The sequence below is a fragment of the Salmo salar genome, chromosome ssa19 (assembly GCF_905237065.1).
Source record: "Salmo salar chromosome ssa19, Ssal_v3.1, whole genome shotgun sequence".
Lineage (NCBI taxonomy): Eukaryota > Metazoa > Chordata > Actinopteri > Salmoniformes > Salmonidae > Salmo > Salmo salar.
In genome coordinates, this window is record NC_059460.1 from 57,962,644 (window position 1) to 57,987,212 (window position 24,569).

General features: G+C 41.9%; 3 protein-coding genes across 3 annotated transcripts; all 3 read right to left on the reverse strand.

Annotated features, from left to right (window-relative positions):
- Positions 1 to 4,442: 4,442 nt before the first annotated feature.
- On the reverse strand, positions 4,443 to 9,280 carry mss51 (MSS51 mitochondrial translational activator). The gene is made up of 6 exons (XM_014158880.2): positions 9,133 to 9,280; positions 7,936 to 8,088; positions 7,641 to 7,765; positions 6,715 to 7,278; positions 6,398 to 6,491; positions 4,443 to 5,636 (listed from the first exon to the last, which is right to left on the reverse strand). Exons 1-6 carry the CDS (start codon positions 9,147 to 9,149, stop codon positions 5,432 to 5,434), a joined length of 1,158 nt encoding a protein of 385 aa, XP_014014355.1. The 5' UTR covers positions 9,150 to 9,280; the 3' UTR covers positions 4,443 to 5,431.
- A 1,332-nt stretch (positions 9,281 to 10,612) lies between these two features.
- On the reverse strand, positions 10,613 to 24,079 carry LOC106579197 (putative protein MSS51 homolog, mitochondrial). Its single transcript, XM_014158878.2, has 7 exons — positions 23,857 to 24,079; positions 17,888 to 18,055; positions 17,493 to 17,642; positions 14,331 to 14,455; positions 13,417 to 13,980; positions 11,332 to 11,425; positions 10,613 to 11,135 (listed from the first exon to the last, which is right to left on the reverse strand). Exons 2-7 carry the CDS (start codon positions 18,043 to 18,045, stop codon positions 10,913 to 10,915), a joined length of 1,314 nt encoding a protein of 437 aa, XP_014014353.1. The 5' UTR covers positions 18,046 to 18,055; positions 23,857 to 24,079; the 3' UTR covers positions 10,613 to 10,912.
- On the reverse strand, positions 18,100 to 20,359 carry LOC106579198 (zinc finger C2HC domain-containing protein 1C). Its single transcript, XM_014158879.2, has 2 exons — positions 19,712 to 20,359; positions 18,100 to 19,374 (listed from the first exon to the last, which is right to left on the reverse strand). Exons 1-2 carry the CDS (start codon positions 20,306 to 20,308, stop codon positions 19,156 to 19,158), a joined length of 816 nt encoding a protein of 271 aa, XP_014014354.2. The 5' UTR covers positions 20,309 to 20,359; the 3' UTR covers positions 18,100 to 19,155.
- Positions 24,080 to 24,569: the final 490 nt, after the last annotated feature.

Below are 24,569 nucleotides of genomic sequence, written 5' to 3' on the forward strand. Positions count from 1 at the left end.
TCACATACAACTCGATACAGGATGTTCTGGTGCAGTGTAAGTCTGTAAAAAAACATGAGCTGGCGAACACCCAGAATAATAGTTTGTGTGGAGGTACTGACAATTGGCGAATAAACTATAAACTATCAAAATAAAGAAAGTCGCACACTTCATGTATAATCTCCCAGCAATTTAATGGGTATTTACCAACATTTCGGCATCGCTGTGCCTTCCTCAGGGTAATGTCATGAATACTTGAAACAGGTTATGTAGACACACAGTGCAATTAGTGCAACCAATGACAGTAGTGAGGGGTGTGTCATAATGATCAAGTTAATTAAAATGTATTAGTGAAACTGTTAAAAAATAGCATATGGCATATTAAATATATGCCTGTTGTTATCATATAGAAACATAATGGAATATTGTACATCATATTAGCATCAACATACATTATTGTTTCATTCAATTTCACATAATAATTTCGAATTTCATTTCATTTTTGTTCCATGTAATCTTTTGGTTCAACCTTAATATATAATGAGCATCATCAACAGGGGGAGCATATTAGGTGTACTCTAATAAGCTGTAAAAATACTTTTTCAATTGATAAGACTTGTTCATAAAGGAAAATTTGTTCATAAGAAGGGCCTGAGATCAAAGTCAATATTCAGACCACTAGGGGTCAAAAGTCTTATAAATTGAACAGAGAAGACAAACAGCAGGACAATGACCCTAAGCATACTGCTAAAGCAGCACTTGGGTGGTTTAAGGGGAAACATTTACATATCTTGGAATGGCCTAGTCAAAGTCCAGTCCTCTCCAATTGAGTATCTGTGTTATGACTTAAAGACTGCTGTACAACAGCACCACCCGTCCAACTTGAAGGAGCTGGAGCAGTTTTGCCTTGAAGAATGGGCAAAAATCCCAGTGGCTAGATGTGCCAAGCTTATAGAGACATAACCCAAGAGACTTGCAGCTGTAATTGCTGCATAAGGTGGCTCTACAAAGTATTGACTTTGGGGGCGTAAATAGTTATGCACGCTCAAGTTCAGTTTTTTTGTCTTATTTCTTGTTTGTCTCACAATAAAAAATATCTTGCATCTTCAAAGTGGTAGGCATGTTGCGTAAATCAAATGATACAAACCTCTCAAAAATCTATTTTAATTCCAGGTTGTAAGGCAACAAAATAGGAAAAATGCCAAGCGGGGTGAATACTTTCACAAGCCACTGTAGGCCTACAGAAATAAATATAATCATTCAAAATAGGCTGCTACACCAGAAAGCATGATTTGGCCACGTAGGATAATTAGCTTCTTTAAAAAAAATAAGCTGTGGATTGTTTTAAATTGCATTGCCTACAGTTGGAGGGGCCACAATTTGGGCAGCTCGCTCAGCAAATACCAAATAGATGATTGTTGAGTTGCAACTGTCAATGAAGAGTAGAGGCCCAGCCAGGCATATCACAATATTTAAAATACAATCACAGGACAACATAGCCATTTGCTTTCCAAACTATTGCTGTAAAGACAAGACAATGAAAAAAGACTCATATGTCCAACACCCAACAACACAGGGTTTTTAATGTCTTCTGCTGTTATTTAGCCATAATTAAGACTATCCAATCTACTCATACCATTAGAAATAGTAGGCTACCTTACATGTCTGCAAATGCGATGATACATGGAATACTTTATTACACAGGTGCATTTTTACGGTGAAAATGTGCTTCCCCATCACTTCCACATCAGCTTCCACGCAGCCATGAAAAGGTATCTGTAATCCATTTGTAGCAGTGAAACTCACTCATCCAGTGTTGTGAAGCAGTGTGCCCTGGCTTTGAAGGTATGTTTTGAAGAACGTTTCAGGGTCATCATACTTTCTTGTTGTGCAGCAAGTTTCTGCACTGCTGCACTCAAGCTCAGAGGCTCTGTGGTGTTGGTAGTAGCACATGCTGCCACCATTCCTCTCATTTGACCTTTCAGCAGGGCAGTGGTGTAAAGTACTTAAGTAAAGATACTTGAAAGTACTACTTAAGTAGTGTTTTTGGGTAGCTGTACTTTACTATTTATATTTTTGACAACTTTTAGTTAACTACATTCCTAAAGAAAATAATGTACTTTTTACTCAATACATTTTCCCTGACACCCAAAAGTACTCGTTACATTTGGAATGCTTAGCAGGACAGGAAAATGGTCCAATTCACAAACTTATCAAGAGAACATACCTGGTCATCCCACAGCCTCTGATATGGTGGACTCAACAAACATAAATAAAAACAAGAAAATTGGGCCGTCGGATTTGCTTAATATAAGCAATTTTAAATGTATTTTACTTTTGATACAGTATCAGTCAAAGTTTGGACACACTTACTCATTCCAGGGTTTTTCTTTAATTTGACTATTTTCTATATTGTAGGATATTAGTAAAGACATCAAAATGATGAAATAACACATATGGAATCATGTAGTAACCAAAAAAGTGTTAAACAAATCAAAATATATTTTATATTTGAGATTCTTCAAAGTAGTCACCCTTTACCTTGATGACAGCTTTGCACACTCTTGTCATTCTCTCAACAAGCTTCATGAGTTATTCTCACTTTGAATGCATTTCAATTAACTGATGTGCATTGTTTAAAAGTTAATTTGTGGAATTTCTTTCCTTATAATGCGTTTGAGCCAATCAGTTGTGTTGTGACAAGGTAGGGGAGGTATACAGAAGATAGCCCTATATTATGGCAAGAACAGCTGAAATAAGCAAAGAGAAACGACAGTCCATTATTACTTTAAGACATGAAGGTCAGTCAATGCAGAAAATGTCAAGAACTTGGAAAGTTTCTTCAAGTGCAGTCGCAAAAACCATCAAGTGCTATGATGAAACTGGCTCTCATGAGGACCGCCACAGAAAAGGAAGACACAGAGTTACCTCTGCTGCAGAGAGTAAGTTCATTAGAGTTAACTGCACCTCAGATTACAGCCCAAATAAATGCTTCACAGAGTTCAAGAAACAGACACATCTCAACATCAACTGTTCAGAGGAGACTGCGTGAATCAGGCCTTCATGGTCAAATTGCTGCAAAGAAACCACTACTAAAGGACACCAATAAGAATAAGAGACTTGCTTGGACCAATAAACACGAGCAATGGACTTTAGACCGGTGGAAATCTGTCCTTTGTTCTGATGAGTCCAAATTTGAGTTTTTTGGTTCTAAATGCCGTGGTTTCATCCGTTCACCTACTCTGAGACGCAGAGGCTGCTATGTGGCTGCTATGAAAGTGAACTGTGTGCGCGTGCGGGTTATCAGGGGTGTTTATTACGCCGATTCTGTTGAAAAACGTTGCTGAATTTGTCCAACAGAAACTCGTTTGCAACTGTTTGGACTAATGATTATGCCCTAGATCAGCTAGAAGCTGGCAAGAGTGTGCAAGGCGGTATTGAAAGTGTAACTGTCTATGTCCTTGATTACTACAAATTTTCTCTCGACCTGTCCACATACATAAACTTTCATTCATAGGTTAGGTTGTAGCACCCTCATGATGGTTATTGGGAAAATGTTTGTATCATGTAGTAGACTAAATCTATCGATGACACATTGAGCTGGGTGAATCGAATATGAATCACAGTCATCCAATATGTTGCAATAGAAATAAGGCCATGCTCATTAAAAAAAAGTTGTCCTCCCCAATCTTAAAACGGCACCGACCGCCTCTGGTGCACGCTCATGGTCGCAGCCGCCACAGTCTTCTTCACTATCAAATTTGCTTGCCTGTCTTGCATCAGCAGTATCTTCTGCATCATCTTCTCAGGAAAATTAAGTGCCTGGAGAGCCATCTGTCCATTCTCAGGGGGGTCCTCCGCTTCAAAGAGGCCATCTTCGCTTGCATCATCCTGGCCGACGCCACCAACTACTTCCTGGGTGTGCGGTGGGTCTTCCGCCCGCCTGCCATGATGTAGTGCGTGGTGGTCTATGCAGTTTTCCTCCCTGGCACTGTGCTCATCCATCTGATCAAGCTACTTGAATGCTTCATCTCCTGTATTGGGATGGATCTGTTGGAGTTGGTGTTTAACATAGTGGCTGTGGTGTTGTACCTGTCTGCCGTCATCCTCTGGCCCGTCTTCGGTTACAGGCACTAGCCTAACTATAATCTGCCTCTGTGACTATTGTTGCCATGACGACATGGTTACTGTGGGGACCATTGCCAACCTCAACATCTACATTGTGGACTTGGTTTTAAGTGTTTTGGCTCGAGTTGAATCCTAATATCTGAAGTCTTACTAAGTTAACACTAACAGAGGAAACATTTTATTTGCTTAACAGTTTTTTATGTTTTTGGTCTTTAATAGCTGATCTTGATTTGACACCTTTTGTGTTCATTTTAAATGAGTGACACCAACGCGATCAATATAAGAACAATATGGCCCTCCATATCAGGATGTGAAACCAAGAGCCAACACAATAGTGATGAGCATGTTTTGTTTAAAAGAAACATCACTTTAATGGTAAAAGGCAATACTACTTCTTCACAAAAAGTATGTATATTTCAAGAACAACAAACTTCAGAACAGAAATGTTCAAAAAGAGCATATGTATACATTTTATTTAACACTACTTACAAATACCTTCAAATAAATCAACATAATGCAAGAATATATGGCCTTGGCTTTTTTATGTCTTCAAATGTAAAATCCACAAAGGTACACTTGATGTCATTGAGGTGTTTATGGATTAAAGATTATAGATGTAGGACCACACACACATGTAGATTTGCGTAATTATTTCAGCAGTCTAACAGCTGATAGTATTTGAAATCAATAATGAACTAAGCAAATCGAAAACCTGTGTGCTGCTGTCCTCTTTTGTAGTTAAACATGTTCCAGTATACCAGCAACTTGGCTTCACTAATTATTGCGTGTTGGTTCTGCTTTTTGATTTTCTTTTTTTTTTTATGATCACTGTGACTGCGATTAGAAAAGCAACCTCTATCTCCTGTAAGCAGTTTGTTGAACCACAGTAAGTGTAGCAACATGCAAACTCATTTCATAGATAACATAGTATGTAAATGTACACAACTGTCACTTCATTGCACATTGGCTCAGAAACACATGGCTCGCATAGAAAATGAGTGCTAATGCTACTGTCCAAAATCTATGCAAACAATCTATTGCCTGCCAACAAGACAAAGGTTTTGTATGAGTAAATTCAAATTGTGAGAGATAAATGTTCATAATTCCACTTACCATGGATGAGCAATTCGATAGTCGATGCAAATGTTTTAACGTACCTCCGCTCTTGACTGAACTACTGTTATTGTTTTTCAATGAGGTATTGCACCTCTTTTTCTCACTTGGAGTCGATAAAAAATGACATCCGTGTCTTCTCCCTACACCTAAAATCTTCTTTATCTCTTGAATAACAATGTCCCGTTAGTGTTCGACTTCAATTCAATTCTCAATCGTCCTCTGGCTCTTCAAACTCCACTGTTTCCAGTAGGCCCTGGAAGCAGAAGTAATGGGAGTTGCAATATACAGGTGGTTTGTTAGGATTGCCCTGGACCTGCTCTGGTTTCTGGGAGGCAAAGGGGTTGACTCCACTGCCTTTTAAATCCATCTCCAACTCTGAGAGGATCTGCAAGGAGTAGGTCATCTCTGTCTTCCTGTGGGGATCAGGCAGGATCAACAATTACACACTCAATTCTTTGTAGTAGACAACAGTGAACTCCAGCCACCCAAGTCATAGATTGTTCTCTCTGCTACCACACAGCTAGCAGTATCGATGTACCAAGTGTGGAATCAACAGGACCCAGAACAGCTTCTACCCCCAAGGCATAAGACTGCTAAATAATTAGTCCGGTAGCTATTTGGTTAACTATTTAACTAACTATTTAGCAGTCTTATGCCTTGGGGGTAGAAGCTGTTCTGGGTCCTGTTGATTCCACACTTGTTGCAGCGTATGTGATGAGTCAAAAAAGTTAGTGCAAAAAGAGTCAATGCAGATAGTTAAATAATTAACCAAATAGCTACCGGACTATCTGCGTTGACTCTTTTTGCACAACTTTTTTGACTCATCACATACGCTGCTGCTACTGTTTATTACCTTGTCACTTTATTCCTAGTTATATGTGCATATCTACGTCAATTATCTTGTACCCCTGCACATCGACTCGGTACTGGTACCCCTTGTATATAGCCAAGTTACTCATTGTGTATTTATTATTACTTTTATTATTACGTGTTTTACTTTAATGTTATTTCTCTGTATTATTTCTCTGCATTGTTGGGAAGGGCCCGTAAGTAAGTATTTCACTGTTACACCTGTTGTTTACAAAGCATGTGACGAATAAAATGTGATTTGATAAATATGGAGGATTCTGTTATGCTATGGAGGGTATTAAGATCAGGGTTATGTGGGGCTTACTCTAGTGCAGTAAATAAGGAGGGGATCTCGTAGTCCCTGAGGAGCAGCAGTGTTGGTAGCCAGCCCTGATCGAGGCCTTGACTGGCATTAAACCCTGTAGGAGACAGAGGAAGTCAAACAGAGCTTAGCTCAGACAAGAACAACTCAACCAGCAAAGCTTCAACCTCAAAACCAACAAGTTTATAACCAGGCAAAGTCCTAATCTGTTTCTTTCCCATTTGTTGTATCATGAAATAACTAGAGTTTTAGGAAACACAAACTTTGTCAATTCTATTTCCTTGAAAAGCTGGAAATTGCACAATGGCAGAGCTTCTCACCTGGGTGAAATCCAACCACCAGATCTGGCTTAGCTGCTTTCTCTGTCTCCACAAGCTCCTCAAAGAACTGGTGGTAGAGGCCCTTGTAGGCACTGATATAGGTCTTCGTCTTGGGGCCAAAGTTAGTCAGTGGGGGCCTCATGATTGGCCCGTCCACCACCTCTGGCCCCACCATCACCACCTCCAGACCCTTGTGTCCAGGAAACATTCGGTCCAGTTCATCAAAGTCTGTCAGTCGGGCTCCCAGGGTCTCATTGTCAGAAACCCCTATCAAGTGGATGGTGAGGGGTTTGGAATACGGGTTTAAGCCAAACAGTCTAAACCCTAGGGAAATAGTCATCGGTCGGGAGAAGAACTCGCTCGATACCCGCCAAATCGACTTTCTCAGGTCATCGTCCTCTGGCTTGGGCCTGCCGGCGTTGGTCCAAAGGTCTGTCATATCAGTGCCCGACAAGATGGCGTCCAGACGGGGGGTGAGGTCCCCTTGCATGGCAAGCCAGTCATCCCAGCCCTTCACCTCCCCTTGAGGCCGGGTCCACTTCCCTGTAGAGAATGGGAGGTCTCCTGATTGGATAAGAGGAAGGGGGAGTATGAAAAATCAGTCTGGGCTATCCTGAAGTTGGTGCTATCCTCCTGGTGTTGTCTCTTTTTATTTATTTGAATACACTGTTCAGAGAATAACTGTCATAAAAAATACTAAAAGGAAATGGTCCTAGAATCAAACCCTGTGGAACATCTTTTTAATTCATTTTTCAAAATGATCTCAGATAGGTGGTGCTGTCATCATGACAAATAACAGAGGACGATGGCTCTTCCTAGTGTCGAGGTCAGGACCCGCAGCGCACGTTGTTAATCTAAACCACGACAATCATGTAGCAATTGACCCAATGTCATGGCTCATTCCTCTTTTATCTGCCTTCTCTTACCTTTGAACACGAGCCATTCCACCAGTCGGTCAATGGCTACGAGACGCAACTCCGAGCAGACCTTCTTGTGCTGAGGCCAATCAGCCTTCTGACACTCTTTACTGCAGTAGTAGACATTCAGACACCTGTGATAGTCAGGATGAGGGAGAGGATGGAAGGGGAAGGAAAGAACCTGTGAGGACAGTGCACCTACTTCCAACCAGATAGATTTTGGATCATGTAACCTGTACAATACATAATGGAGTGCAAGTTTCATGTTCAAGTACATTTTTCATTCTGTCTTTCTCATAATTACCTCACACAGCGTTTGAGCGTTAGTACATCTGAAACCTGACCAGGCTGCTTTCTGCAACTGGCGCAGAATTTGAACGATTCTTCCATCTTCTGAAACATCTCTTTCTGAGACTTGAAGGCCATGGCTTTGGCCTTACCCCCTGGTGCTGGGGCACTAAAAAGTGGTCGATGGAGACAATAATTATTTTTAATTTAAAAACATCATTCTCTTCTATAATGCTGTTGTACCACATTCTGCAATGCCATTGCCAATAAAGCTTTTTTGAATTCAAACTTGACAGGGACAATAAAAAGTAGGCCTTCATGTCTAACTAACTTCAAAGGCAAGATAGCTTGTAAAATGTGTGTAAAAAATGTTTTTACAATGAGAACCACAGAAATGCATGCTATAGAAACACAACACCCTATACTCAATGAGGGGATTTCTATAATAAGGTGAGTGTGTGGGTGGCCGGTTGGGTTGGTCATGGAGGGGTTAAAAAGGAATCACACAAAGATTTATGTTGATACATGAAAGGCAAATGTATTAGCCAGGGATCAGACCCCAACTCACATCAAATCGGGCCAAATCATGACCTGTCTTGCAGCTATTTTTTCGTTGGTGTGCTACCCAATCATAAGGCCCACTACTGACCAATGTGAAGCACATTATTTTTAGATTGGAGTATTTGGCCTGCCATATATGGAGAGGGTTGAGGGAGAGGGCAGGGTGGGTGGGGGGGGGGTTCGAGAACATGCCACATGAAACACAGATTGCAATATTATTCTAATAAAGGCTTGAATTATCAGTATATAAAAAAAAGACTGTGTTAGATACGTTGTCTTGTTGGACCCACACCCAGATAATAATGTTTTTAAAACCTGCACAGAATAGAATGACAAATTCCTTTAGTAGAGGAAATACTACCTATAAATTGAACATCATATTGACTGTGACAATAGAGTTATGAGACACATAAAACCATCATGGCCTTGACCACATCTGAATGTAGGCCTATGTTCCTAATCTCTTCCCTCAGTAACTCCTCAGTGCACATTTGATTGCCATAGCGTGTCCAGTCCCGCAATAGACATAGTAAAACCCATGGGGGCATTCAGTGTCTACATTGTGGCATAACACAAACACGAGGCAGGGGAGAGACCATGCACACGTTAGCCTATACCTGGTAATTCTCAATCAATAAAGCCGCTTGCTTACCTCTTGTTATCTGTCATTGGAACTCTTGAAGTAACGCACGTTGCTGAATGAGCCTTCTCGCAGAGCTTGCTTGATTCGCGGCGGTGGCTGCGCCGGCCACTTATACCACCTGTGCTCCCCCTTCCAGAACTGTCTGATAACTCTAGAGCCTTCCTGTCTCTTCAGGTGGTCTCACTTCTTTCATATAAACTTTCTCTAAACTCATTCCACTTGTAGGCCAATATATATATATATTTTTTACGAGTTGTAATAAATAGAAAATATTGGATGGTATTCCTACCTGCCTACAGTAGGCTATGCTAAAGGCTGTATACTTTTCAGTAGTAGACTGTTGTAATATAGATTTTCATAAGCTTTGAAGAATCTCCAGTTTAGATTCAATATACTGTGTGTGTATATATAATATATATAAATATTAGGCCTAAATAAATACACTGAACATAAATAAAAACGCAACATGTTAAGTGTCTCATGTTTTATGAGCTGAAATAAAAGTACCCAGAAATTTTCCATACGCACAAAAAGCGTATTTCTCTCAAATGTTGTGCACAAATTTGTTTACATTCCTGTTAGTGAGTATTTCTCATTTGCCAAGATAATCCATCCACCTGACAGGTGTGGCATACCAAGAAGCTGATTAAACTGCATTATCATTAGACAGGTGCACCTCGTGCTGGGGACAATAAAAGGCCACTCTAAAATGTGCAGTCTCAAGTTGAGAGGGAGAATGCAATTGGCATGCTGACTGCAGGAATGTCCACCAGAACTGTTGCCAGAGAATTTAATGTTCATTTCTCTACCATAAGCCGCCTCCAACCCTCGTTTTAAAGAATTTGGCAGTACGCCCAACCAGCCTCACAACCGCAGACCACGTGTATGGCGTTGTGTGGATGAGCGGTTTGCTGATGTCAACATTGTGAACAGAGTGACCCATGACGGCGGTGGGGTTATGGTATGGGCAGGCATAAGCTACGGACAACAAACACAATTGGATTTTATTGATGGCAATTTGAATGCACAAAAATACAGTGACGAGATCCTAAGGCCCATGTATCTGTGACCAACAGATTCATATCTATATTCCCAGTTATGTGAAATCCATAGATTAGGGCCTAATGAATTCACTTAAATTGACTGATTTCCTCACTCAGTAAAATCAATGACATTGTTGCATGTGGTATTTAGATTGTTGTTCAGTATACCTAGGCCTAAATACCTGAATGTGTATGCTTATATATCAGCCTATCATAGCCTTCTAAAATTGAATTTTTATCACAGATAGGGCATTTGACTGTATTCAGGAGTGCATTTACGATTTTAATCCACTAGATGGAGATCTATTCAAGACTGGCGCACAAGCATCTATTGATGTGGATTGGATTGAGTCAATGGAATGGAATGCACTCGGTTTCGACACCGAATGATTCATAATTCAACTTAAAATATTGATGGACAATTATCACACTTCTGGAACGTCCACTTATTTGTGTAACATATTTTTATTGTATTTATTAACCAAATGAGTTTTCAGTTTCACTATTCAGTTGGTCGGCCTGCGTGCAACTGTGTGCACACATAACATGTAGGCTTTACCAAACTAAGTGAATGATTCAGCATTAAAACTAAACTAGACACACAGACACCATAAATGTATATAGCTTCATCATACACAAGAGATACAAAGGAGAGCAACACCATAATACACTAAAAGCATCCATTTGAACAATACAGGATGCTAATGTGGCAAACCCTAGACTGGAGGGTATTCATTTTATACTTTTTAAACCTTCCAATAAGTTCTAGAATTGTCCGGTTGCTCAAGCTCTTCTTGCTCCAGTAGGCCCTGAAAATAGAGGAAGTGGGAGTTGCAGTATGAAGGTGGTTTGTTGGGACAGGCCTGGATCTGCTCTGGCTTCTGGGATGAAAAGGGGTTGGGGCCACTGCCCTTGATATGCATTTCCAACTCTGACAGAATTTGCAGGGAACAGTTCAGTTCCATCTCACTATGGACAGACAGAAAAACACATATGATATCTTAACCCTATTTAAGTCAACAACAATCCTAGCTTTGGGCAAAGCCTTGCCAGTTGACCTGACCAGTTACAACCCTGTAACTTGTCAGGTCCTGGTCAGGTAACCCCCCCCCGAACGCCACTTCTGAACACCACTGTCTTAAAGCATAGAGGTGAGGTGACTTACTTGAACATGGTGAAGAATGAGGGGATGTTGAAGTCTCTGAGGAGGAGGAGGCTGGGCAGCCAGCCTTCTCCCAGACCCTGTGTGGCATGAAACCCTGGGACACAAAGAGAAAGACACACATGAATGAATCTCCTCAAGTAAGGACAACACATTGAATGAGTCTCAACTTGAATCTGAAAAAAGAGAATAGAATCTAATCGTTGTGCATACACTGTTTTGCACACAGAAAGCGTCCATATCTCATTCAAAATATGGATATACAGAGGGCACATTAAAGAAGCTACGGTATTGCAAACAGGAATGTCAGCAACAATCGAGTGCATGTTCAGAAAAGGCGTCCTGAGGGAGCTTATTACAGGGACAGTGTAAAGCCTCTAATGTTGACTCATCTAGGGTATCAAATGAAACCCGATCTTATGCCCCACCGTGTCTCGTGAAAGAACACACACCTAAGAAGGAGAGGATTTGTGGGTGAATAATGCATGTTATGAAATGTACACCCAAGGTTACAATTTAAATGGCGCTAAAACATTTAACACGGACTAAGCAACGTTTATCCCTCTAGGAGATAAGGTGACAGAGAGACACCACATCATGACTGTTACTGGTCGCAATTATCACCGGCTACAGGGCCGGCCGCCATTTTGAATGTGGGACAAAGATTCTAAATATACCATAATTAGGACTATTATCTGGATTCGTTATACTTCTGCTATGAGGGTAGTTTAACATTGTAAGGAGGAGAAAAGGCAGTGTAATATGGTTTTCAAAAAGTTGGTCTTGCATGTGTTTTATTTGGGTTTTATATGGCGTCTCTGCTTCAGGCTCTATCTTTGCTGTGAAGATGTCACCAATTACTCCTCCATCAGCTGTCTTTGATGAGTTTCCAGTTGGAGAGTCAAACATTCTTGGCATGTAACCATCATGGATAGTTTGAAACATTGTAGAGATTAGCCAGTTTAAAGCAGAGGAGATACTAGTCTGTATCAGTGAGTCAAGTTACTGTTAAAAGAGTAACAGGTAAAATAAGTGCATGTTTTGAAGTTGGATGCGTCACTGTTGTCAATGCACTGTAAACAGCTTTGCTTGGACCACCTTTACATGTGGCATTAGAATGAAAACACTTTATTACCTCCACCCTCTAAGTGGTTCTCAGCTTTCATTAGTATCTACAGAGATGGGGCTTGACTATGGTTGCCTGGGTTTGGATGGGAAAAGGGCACTGCCAGGGGTGTTAACGGTTAAATTTTTTTATATATATATATATATATATATATATATATATATATATATATATATATATATATATATATATATAGCCTGAAGCAGAGACGCCATATAAAACCCAAATAAAACACATGCAAGACCAACTTTTTATAATATATATATATATTTAATATATATATATATATATATATAATATATATATATATTTAACCTTTATTTAACTAGGGAGTTAAGTCAGTTAAGAACAAATTCTTATTTACAATGACGGCCTAGGAACAGTGGGTTAACTGCCTTGTTCAGGGGCAGAACGACAGATTTTTACCTTGCCAGCTCAGGGATTCGATCCAGCAACCTTTTGGTTACTGGCCCAACGCTCTAACCACTAGGCTACCTGTCACCCCAAGTTGGGGGCTGCCTGTTAAGTAAACTCCAGAGTCCAGCAATCTGGTGCCAGGTCCAGCCCAGCTGTCGCCATGAATCACCAAGACGCCCAGTAAAAGTCTGGCCTAAACACATCTTTCTAATTTAGTGAGTAACTCTCCTCCTCCCCCATCATCCTGGCCCTGAAGCAGACTATTTCCCTCTCAAAGACAGCTGACCACTTGTGTTTGACTCTGCTTAATCTCTCAGGACAGACTGTTACCAGATGGCCAGGACACACGCGAGATTTGGTTCTGAGTGACGAGATTAGACCCTTAAAATAGCTTGAAGTGGCAAAATCTGGCAATAACACGTTTCAAACTAAAACAGACTTCTCAGAACTCTGAAGAGGGCATTCAACTCATTACGCCAACTACCATTCTTTCAACCCTAACCCTCTTTTAATTTGGATTGAATTTAAAACAAGGAAATGTTTACCTGGATGGAATCCAACCACCAGATCTGGCTTAGCTGCTTTCTCGGTCTCCACCATATCCTCATAGAACTGGTGGTAGAGGCCCTTGTAGGCACTGATGAAGGTCTTCGTCTTGGGGCCAAAATTCGTCAGAGGGGGCCTCATGATTGGCCCATCCACCACCTCTGGCCCCACCATCACCACCTCCAGACCCTTGTGTCCAGGAAACATTCGGTCCAGTTCATCAAAGTCTGTCAGTCGGGCTCCCATTGTCTCATTTAGGCCGGCTCCTGCTAGATGGATGGTGAGTGGTTTGAAGTAAGGATCTAGGCCAAAGAGTCTTATCGCCATGCCAACAGAAAGGGCCCGAGACAGGAACTCGCTCTCAACTCGCCATACAGACTCTCTCAGGTCAGCATCTTCTGGTCTTGGCCTAGAGGCATTTTTCCAAAGCGCTCCCATATTTGTGCTAGACAAGATGGCGTCCAGACGAGGGGTTAGGTTGCCTTGTATGGCAAGCCAGTCATCCCAGCCCTTCACCTCTGCTGCTGGCAGGGACCACTTATCTGTGGTGAGTGGGAGATCTCCTGATTGGGTGGCAAAGAGAAGTAGTATGAAATATGGATCCTTGATAACTGTTTGTCGTTATTTAGCAGCACAGAAAACCTAGTAATACTGTGGAATATCATACAAAACAATTACGAGAAAAAATGTAAAATAATAATGGTCCTCATATGGAACCTTGTTGTACACCATTTAAAGGTTTCAGACACTGTGAACTAGGATTGTTTTGTATTTCAATATTGTATTGCAATGAACTGATATATGCATTGGTTGCACTTTGAAAAAGCTGAGTGTGTGGGATTATAAATACAAAAGAAATGGTCAAGCAATGTGTTACAAGATCACCTCTCTCCCACACCTTCCTACGTCTCACCTGTAAACATAAGCCACTCCACCAGCCGATCAACTGCCACTAGACGCAGCTTCTTACAGAACATCTTATGCTGGGGCCAGTCCTTCTTCTGACACTCCTTTGTGCAGTAGTATACATTCAGACACCTGCGTGTGTGAGAGAAAAGAGGAAAGTAGGGCAAAGAGGAGGATGACATTTATGTTGAACATGCAAATAGAGTGCGTCTATTGAATCACATCACAGGCTTGCTTCTTGTGCGATTAATGGCCAAATTGTTTTGGTATATCAATAGTAGCCATATCACATTGGTGGGTAGAGTCATGCCACGGCCAGGTTCAAACTCTGACCTTAGCTATCAACAGAGGCATTTTGACACATTTAAGACTGTTGGAGTCTGTCCTGTTTTCAAGAGCAGCCGGTATTAAATAGCTGCGGCAAAGGACAGAATCTAGGTGGAAATTTACTGCTGATTATACGACCACGAGTCTTGTGCCTGGCCGCATGGTTTAGGTGGTAGAGATAATGCTGTCGGCGGGGTGGCTGCCTGGCTACTCTCTGAAACCATAATACCCTAACCCAGCATCCACTACTTTAAGCCCCAGACCTGGTCACATTTAGATTTACATGTATTAAATTATCCGTCGCCCTTGTCCATAGCCTCTTTTCAAATTCCCTCAGTGCTGATGAGGTGATCCAGACTGGACAAAGTAGCTTATCCACTTTCTGGGCAGCGAGTCTCTGAATTAACGGTGGTGAAGTGTTTTCAAACTATTTTCTAGTGCAGAGGTTGCAAAACTTTCCTTTAGTCTGTGAACTATACCTAAAGCTATTGACGTTAATTTGTGAAATACCAAATTCTGACAAAAGCGGTCTTTCCAGTCATAAGCCACAACCCACCAGTGAAGAAGTTTCCCCATGGGTTTATAGGTGATAATCCTATAGGCCAAAGACCCTGCCACCCATAGTCAACATTGCAATAATGTCACCAGCACTGTCTTCTGTCCCCAGGAATCACTTGTACTTTCCTCCTGAGACTCAAAAATGCCCAGCTTGCGCATCAGACAGGCTCAATGAAATGCTCAAAGTGTTTGAAAGAAATCAAATGTTATTTGAACCCACGTTTGATGTGTCAATACTGTTTGTGTATTAACTTTGAACAAGTCACAGCTATAAAGCTTTCTGGCCGGAATGGAACTGAATGACGGTCAATAATAGATTCTTATATTGAAATACGATAGCATTGACATTAGAAACTGCAGGTTTCTTCTCCAACTGGACAAAGTCAGAGTTGCCGAGAGCTGAGAGAGTCAAAACGCCTGGCTAAATTTGCCCTTGGCTAGGACCCAGTGATTCTGCCGTTCTGTCTGCACCTGACCGTCCTATCATCATGTTGTTGAAGAAATGAGCTGCACATGAATGTGTGGTGTGGACGGCACTGGTCAACCTGCTTATCACATGACAGCTATTGGGGAATAGATCAAAATACCTTCCCGTCTGCGTTGTGACATTGCTGACCATAGAATTATGTCATTTTGTAGAGAGTGCATCGAGGGGTTGGCAGGCAAATGTCAAAGTTATCTGCTCTTTTTTGATAAGCAAATAGTTAGAAACGTTCTGTATACATTGAGTGTACAAAACATTTGGAACGCCTTCCTAATATTGAGTTGCACCTCGTTTTGTGTGGTGCCAGGACAACAACCTCTCCCTCAACGTGGTCAAGACAAAGGAGATGATTGCGGACTACAGGAAAAGGAGGACCGAGCACGCCCCCATTCTCTTCGACGTGGCTGTAGTGGAGCAGGTTGAGAGCTTCAAGTTCCTCGGTGTCCACATCAACAACAAACTAACATGGCTAAGACAGCAGTGAAGAGGGCACGACAAAATCTATTCCCCCTCAGGAGACTGAAAAGATTTGGCATGGGACCTCTATACCAGGCGGTGTCAGAGGAAGGCCCTAAAAATTGTCAAAGACTCCAGCCACCCAAGTCGAAGACTTTTCTCTCTGCTACCGCACGGCAAGCGGTACCGGAGCTCCAAGTCTAGGTCCAAGATGGTTCTAAACAGCTTCTACCCCCAAGCCATAAGACTCCTGAACATCTAATTAAATGGCTACCCAGACTATTGCATTGCTGCTCCCCCCTTTTACGCTGCTGCTACTCTCTGTTTATTATCTATGCATAGTCACTTTACATCTACCTACATGTACATATTACCTCAATTTCCTTGACTAACCTGTGCCCCCGCACATTGACTCTGTACCCCCTGTATAAAGCCTCGCTATTGTTATTTTACTGCTGCTCTTTAATTATTTGTTACTTTTATTTCTTATTTTTGTAGGTGTTTTTCTTAAAACTGCGTTGTTCGTTAAGGGCTTGTAAGTAAGCATTTCACTGTAAGGTCTACACTTGTTGTATTTGGAGCATGTGACAAATAACATTTGATTTGGCCCTTAGAACAGCCTCAATAAGTTGGGGCATGGACTAAAAGGTGTCGAAAGCATTCCACAGGGATGCTGGCCCATTTTGACTCCAATGCTTCCCACAGTTGTGTGAAGTTGGCTGGATGTCCTTTAGGTGGTGGACCATTCTTGATACACACGGGAAACTGCTGAGCGTGAAAAACCCAGTAGCGTTGCAGTTCTTGACACACTCAAACCGGTGCGCCTGGCACCTACTACCATACCCCGTTCAAAGGCACTTAAAATCTTGTGTCTTTCACATTCTCCCTCTGAATGACACACATACACAATCCATGTCTCAATTGTCTCAAGGTTTAGAAATCCTTCTTTAACCTGTCTCCTTCCCTTCATCTAAACAGATTGAAGTGAATTTAACATGTGACATCAATAAGGGATCATAGCTTTCACCTGGATTCACCAGGTCAGTCTGTCATGGAAATAAAGGGAAAAGGAAAGGGGGATACCTAGTCAGCTGTACAACTGAATGCCTTCAGAGTGGTGCGGAGGGCTGCCTTAATCGACATCCACAAGAGCAGGTGTTCCTAATGTTTTGTACACTCAGTGTTGACAAGTCCTTTATAAGCAATGAAACTATACAAGTAAACATTTAGCAACTTTAATAACTATCATGAAATGGGTTTATGTTATGGTGAATGTTGGCACTAAGCCTACTTTGTGGTTACATTTCATTCATTGACCTGCAACTCCTCAATGTTTTGACTCACTTCACACAACGCTTGAGTGTCTGGCCCTCTGACAGGTGCTCTGGAAGCTTGTTGCAGCTGGCACAGAATTGAAACGTCTCCTCCATTTTCTGGAACATCTCCTTGTAGTTACGGAACGCCCCTCCCTTAGTATTTCCTTCAATAGCTGCCCTGGGGTGAGACAGACACACAACTGCTTTCACACAAAGAATAATAATCAAATAGTATGTTGTTTATTGATGTAAAATCGTGTAACCAGAAAATATTACAGGTTTGGTATGGTGGCCCTAAGGGTCAAAGTAGCTTTTAAAATGTAGTGACAGCGCGCACACGTTTGGGGTTGGTGAAATGTGGCTATTGGTTTTGTGCTTGCTTGGTAATTGAGTTTGTCAGATTACACGTCAGCCTATATTTACCTGTATTCCCCATAATCCTTCATGTTGAGTTTGTTGAGAATGACCTTGGACAGGCCAGGGACGTTGGAGTCCAGAGAGTAGAAGCCAATGCGGTCCGAGAACACGCCATCTATTCCTGGAGCAAAGGATTCTGGGAGAGCTGGGATTTGTCCAGACATTTTGATGTGTCTGAATGTTGTTACAAGGTCACAGACAGACAGACAGACAGACAGACAGACAGACAGACAGACAGACAGACAGACAGACAGACAGACAGACAGACATGATGATCAAGCAACTGCAACTCTGCGGCTTCGTCAAGACACTTGGTCAACCAAAATATGTCCTATAGATACCATAGACAAGCTATGTTTTAGAACTGGCACACCATGGTGACTTACAAGGACTATTCTATTTACCAGCCAATTGTCTACAGCAGTAAATATTCCTAGCATGTGGCCTAAGCCACAGAGGTTCAGGAAGTCACATTATACTTGATTGACAGGCAGAACCCAGAAACTCTTGGGGTAAATAATGGGACACTGTTATGCCCCAAGAGCCCAGATTGACAATGACAAGGAGCAGGGATAGTAATGAGATCTCAGAGAGACAAGTAATTGGGGAGGGTGTGGTGGGATAGTGGGGAGGTCAGAAGGACAGACCACTAGGATATCCCACTTTCTAAAAAAAAATATATAAAAAAATGTTTTTATTCAGTTACAGATCAAAATGTATAACACATCCACTAGGAAATCATAACCTTATGTTATGTCCACTAATCTCACTCAATTCAGAATGATTTAAGGAATGAAGTATGACTTAGTTAGAAGTGCACATGTATTATTTCACACAGTTTTTTTTACTTAAACGTTTCGCTACACCCACAACAACATCTGCTAAATATGTGACCAATAAAATCTGAATTGATTTGCATGATTCTACTGGTGTTATTACATCCTATGATGAGTAAAACATTGAAAATGTGGAGTTTAATTAAGTTAAGAAACATTCCTCGAAATGAAAGCCAGACATTAGATGAGTATTGGGATTTGATTTTATTGAGGTGTTTTATACAGGTGTTTCTGTAGATTTGAGGAACTGCTGAACACTGTTGGTTTAGATGTTTCTGGATAAAATACTGCCTCCTAGTAGTACTGCCTCTTATTGGAACCCTCACAGATTCCAAGGTAGAAGTCCTCATTTGGGCAGCAGGTGGTTTATCAGTCACTGTATGTCTGTCTGTTCAATCCAAAATACAAAAGAGTGACAGACTCAGGTCCCTTGGTGCATCACACCACGGATCGCTTCACGTAGCCAGCCAGTACAGTGCCTTTGAGACGGTGCTTGGTGGAGTCATAGACCCCTCGTCTAGAGTTCTTGGAGGAGAGCTTGGCACAGATCTCGCTGTGTTTCTCCAGGCGACTAGGATCAAAGCACCGGCCGCAGTGCTCACACTGCTTCAGCTTGGAGTTGGCTGCACTCATCCCAAATCGACGTTTCAACACCACCTGAATGAATGGATGTTATCAGATGGGACAAATAATGGGCAGCTGGGCAACAAAGACAAGATATACAATATGTACAAACCAGATGAGGCTGGTGGGAGGAGCTCATTGTAATGGGCTCATTGTAATGGCTGGAATAGAACAAAAGGAACGGTATCACACACATCAATCACATGGAAACCACGTTTGATTCCGATCAAATCATTTCATTCCAGCCATTACAACGATCCTATCCTCCTATAACTCCTCCCATCAGCCTCCTCTGATAAAAACACACGTGATCACCAACACTACACTAGATCAACAGTTAGCATGGCTTTGGAATGTCAAGCTACTTTACCTGTCTGTCCTCCTTTTTCTCTTCCATGTTCAAACCCTTCTTGACTTCCTTTGGCTTGCTAACAGTGTATCTCGTGGCTGTCTCCTTTGGCTTACTTGCCACACTGCTTTCTTCTCCATTTCTCCTCACCTCTTCAATCCTTTCTTCCTCTTCTTCGTTGTCTCTTATCATCTCCCATAGGTCAGAATCCACCTTCATCAGGCAGATCTCCTGGATGAACTTCTCCACCTTTTTTCTGAACTGTTCCTTTGCGTGTTTCTCCTCCAAAGCCTGAGCATCCATCTTGGCCCCACTCTTAATCAGTTTCAATTCTTGGGTGACACTGATCAGCTTGGCCTTCATATATGCCATCACCTGCTCAGCCTCTGAGTTAAAGACGTCCCATACCATCTCATCGGGGCACGGCGGTAGATCCTGTACAGTTAGGGTCTGAGTCTTGAACTGAACGTGTTTCTTCACAACCTGCCTTCTGTACTTTGAAGCAGCAGGACGAGGGCTGCCCTCTGGTCTGACTGGCTGGAATGGCTTCTTCTTAGCATCATTGTTTGGCACAGTGACTCTGGCTCTAATGGGAGGCAGTGGCATCTTGGAGACCATATTGGCTCCATGGACTGCCTTCAATGGCTTGGTACTATGGAGGTAGATGTCTTTCACCACGCAGGTTTGATCCCTCTTGGTACGGATGGGTTGCAGTGGCTTCCGGATGGGAGGAACAGTAGCCTTCCCTGACTGCTGAGATGTTGGAGCTACATGCAGTCCTTGACTCTTCCCATTGCAGATGGACCTCTTCTTCTGCAGTACTGGGATTCTGGAGGGAGGATGTGGTTTCTTTTCCACAGCCTTCGAACTGGCAAGTCGCTGCAGAGCACCCTTTCTTTCTTCAGTCAACTCCAGTACTGGGATTCTGGAGGTATTTAAACTGTTTTGTTTGAGCGCTGGAAGCTTCTCAGTGGCCTTGGGTTGAGATGGCAGGGCAGGCTGAACGGAGTTGCTACTGGCAGCTCCAAGGTTCCCTGTTAAAACATTATCTTCCTGTAGCGGCTGCAAGAATCTCCTCATCATCAAGGAGATTGACAGTGGCCTTCTTCCAACCTCGTTCTGCAACTAAGTTGTAGTCTAGTAGCACTTTCTATATTTTATGGTGATCTACTGTGTTAGCTATATCTCAGGAGGAATCTGCTAGATTGCCTTGGATACTAGTGTTCTATTTTCAGCAGTCAGACACCAGAATGTTCAAACTGAACATTTGGAATTTATTGATCAGTTGTGACATCATAATTGGTTCACAAATAATGAGACTTCTAGAATCTCACACACTTATGTGGATGTGATGTCATAATAGACCATAATATACAGCCCAAAATGGTGAATGTGACCTACCTGTGTTGAACTGCTTGCCCTCATCTCATATTTAAACATGCCACTTTTCTTTGAGGTGAAACATATTACTGTACTCTCTGAATTGTCAATTTAAAAGACATTTTGCCAAATTATTCATTACTAAATTTAGCTAACATAGTTAATTCAGAGATTCTTACCTTTGCCTCGGCAGTCTCGTCCAGATCATCATGGCATTTGTAGTTCTTTATGATAGCCACATTAGCAGCCAATTAGCATTTCATTTTTGGGGGCTAAATACAGGCAAATATATTGGTGTCACCTTGTCCTACAGAGATTTATACGGTTATCGAAAAGTCACACAAGGGTAAACCTACATGAAACACATCCCTTATTTTAAGTGTTTCTAATGGTGGAAAAACGGTTGGAACCATTTCCTTGCTTGACCGCTATGTTTTATGGGTATTATGACTCATACCGTGGTACCAAGTGGTGCAGCGGTTAAAGGCACTGCATCTCAGTGCAAGAGGCACCACTACAGTCCCTGGTTCGAATCCGTGCTGTATCACATCCGGCCATGATTGGGAGTCCCATAGGGCGGCGCACAATTGGCCCAGCGTCGTCCGGGTTTAGCCGGGTTAGACCGTCATTGTAAATAAGAATTTGTTCTTAACTGACTTGCCTAGTTAAATAAAGGTTCAATAAAATAGACACCTTCCAGCCCCTTCCCCATCTTCCACTACGGTTCTGGCAAAACGCTAAAGTCACTGACAAACAAATGTAAGCTAAAAAGGGGTAACAGGGTCTCCCTTATCCTATTCTGGCGTGATACCCTGATGTCAGAGTCCCCCTAACAGGATGGTAATACTCTGGAACAGAAACCCTGGAGAATAGAGCTCCATTAGGGAAGGTCAGGAGATGTCAGAAATTAGGCGACCAGCCTGTTGCCCTTCGACGCCAAATCCCAACTGCTACAGTGAATCAATCCCCTCATGGCCACTTGCATAAGTGTGTGTATCATCCCACAGCGTGTGTATTGTCAGTATCAACACACAGGGTGTATTGACAGTCTGTAGCACCCACCTGCAAGGGTTTACATGACTGTAAATTAACAGGTTGTATAACAATCTATATACTAAATATATAGAGGGATTTACACAGGGAAATATAGGGATACCAGTCTCAACATCAACAGTGAACAGGCGACTCCGGGATGCTGGCCTTCTAGGCAGAGTTGCAAAGAAAAATCCATATCTCAGACTGGCCAATAAAAATAAATGATTAAGATAGGCAAAAGAACACAGACACTGCACAGAGGAACTCTGCCTAGAAGGCCAGAATCCTGGAGTCGCCTCTTCGCTGTTGACGTTGAGACTGGTGTTTTGCGGGTACTATTTAATGAAGCTGCCAGTTGTGAGGACTTGTGAGGCGTCTGTTTCTCAAACTAGACACTCTAATGTACTTGTCCTCTTGCTCAGTTGTGCACCGGGCCTCCCACTCCTCTTACTATTCTGGTTAGAGCCAGTTTGTGCTGTTATGTGAAGGGAGTAGTACACAGCGTTGTACGAGATCTTCAGTTTCTTGGCAATTTCTCACATGGAATAGCCCTCATTTCTCAGAACAAGAATAGACTGACGAGTTTCAGAAGAAAGTGCTTTGTTTCTGGACATTTTGAGCCTGTAATCGAACCCACAAATGCTGATGCTCCAGATACTCAATTAGTCTAAAGAAGGCCAGTTTTATTGCTTCTTTAATCAGAACAACAGTTTTCAGCTGTTCTGGGTTTTCTAATGACCAATTAGTCTTTTAAAATTATAAACTTGGATTAGCCAACACAACGTGCCATTGGAACACAGGAGTGATGGTTGCTGATAATGGGCCTCTGTACGCCTATGTAGATATTCCATAAAAAATCTGCTGTTTCCAGCTACAATAGTCATTTACAACATTAACAATGTCTACAAGGTATTCCTGATCAATTTGATGTTATTTTAAAGGACAAAAAAATTGCTTTTCTTTCAAAAACAAGGCCATTTCTAAGTGACCCAGAAATTTTGAATGGTAGTGTATATTGTAAACATACATTTCTCTCTTCGAAGAATGTGTGATATGAGGCTTGTAGAAGCTTGGTGAACAGGGAGAGGGTAAAACCCAGAGACACTGGATGTATTGAAACTCTATCCTTGAAAAGGCTGGCTCCAAAAGCACTACAGAAATGCACTAAAGATAAAATGACCTTTGCAGACAAATTCCTAACATTTTCTGGTGTATACATATACCCACACACTGACTATACTGTGGGTTTGTGTAACTTTAAAATTGTATAGAGGTACAGACGTTCCATACTGGAACTGTACAGAAAGTTTCCAAGAAAAGTGTGAAAGTGGACATTTCTCTTTGTCAGAAATATTGCATACTGTATGTGCAAGGCATAAAAATGCGTTTTCTAATATTTTTTTCATAACTTTTTTTTCCTGTCTGGAAAATGTATCTTCAAGGGGCCAAATTCAAAGAACTACAGTATATCAATATGTTTCATATCTAAAGGGCACAAGGAGGGCAAAGCATAGAATTAATAGATTTCCCACGAGAGGAAAAGTTTCAAATCTCAAGAGATGCTTCTGACCAAGAAGTCAATCACTCAGTGCACCATACTGTCAACATTCACTACAGACAGGCTGTATATTCTAAATCACTACATCACTATACTGAACCACTACACAGACAAATTACAGCAACACCGGTAAACATGGAAACTTGTTTTTTCTATTGACTCACACAGGTAAACCAAAATAACTTCACAATACCTTGTCAGGCCCGGTTCAGAGGAATGTGGTCTAGACTTTTCCAGATTCCTGGTTCTTCACTGGGTCTCTCTTTCTAGTCTCTTCCTCACTCCAGACTGCCTGGTGAGGGATGGTGAGGGTGATTGACAACTCCCCAGGTTGGGTGGTGGTTGTGCAATGCAGTGAAAACCTATCCCCCTACGAGCTGGCCTGAGCTGGGGGGCAAGGCAAAGTGTTGATGCCTGAGCTCTGGGCGATTACTGGCATCCGAGTTTGAGGGGGGGGCAAAGGGAGGGTTTGAGGGGATGGAGGAGAGAGGGGTGGAGGTTAATAATAATAATACATTTATTTTATATAGCGCTTTTCCATTACAAGTAGAATCTCAATGTTGCTTTAAAAGCAAAAGGAGGTTAAGTGAAATACAGGTTGAAAGGGGTAGACGGTAGGGGGGTTGTTAAGGGGTTGGTTGGTTTGGGAAGGGGTTCTGAGTGATTTCACAGGGAGTCTGACATATGCTTCTTGGTTATCAAGGCACGTTCCTCTACCCTGCATCAGCCTCACATGCGGCGTTGCTCTCTGCTGGACAGAGGAAGTAAGGACAGAGCACCAGGGAAGACGAGTATGGAAACTGACACCGAAGAGCATAGTTCACATTTCTTCCAGCTGCAGCCAATAAAAACAGAGAATACTATTGACATAAGGTTGTCAAGAACTGTCCATATGCTACAAAACTC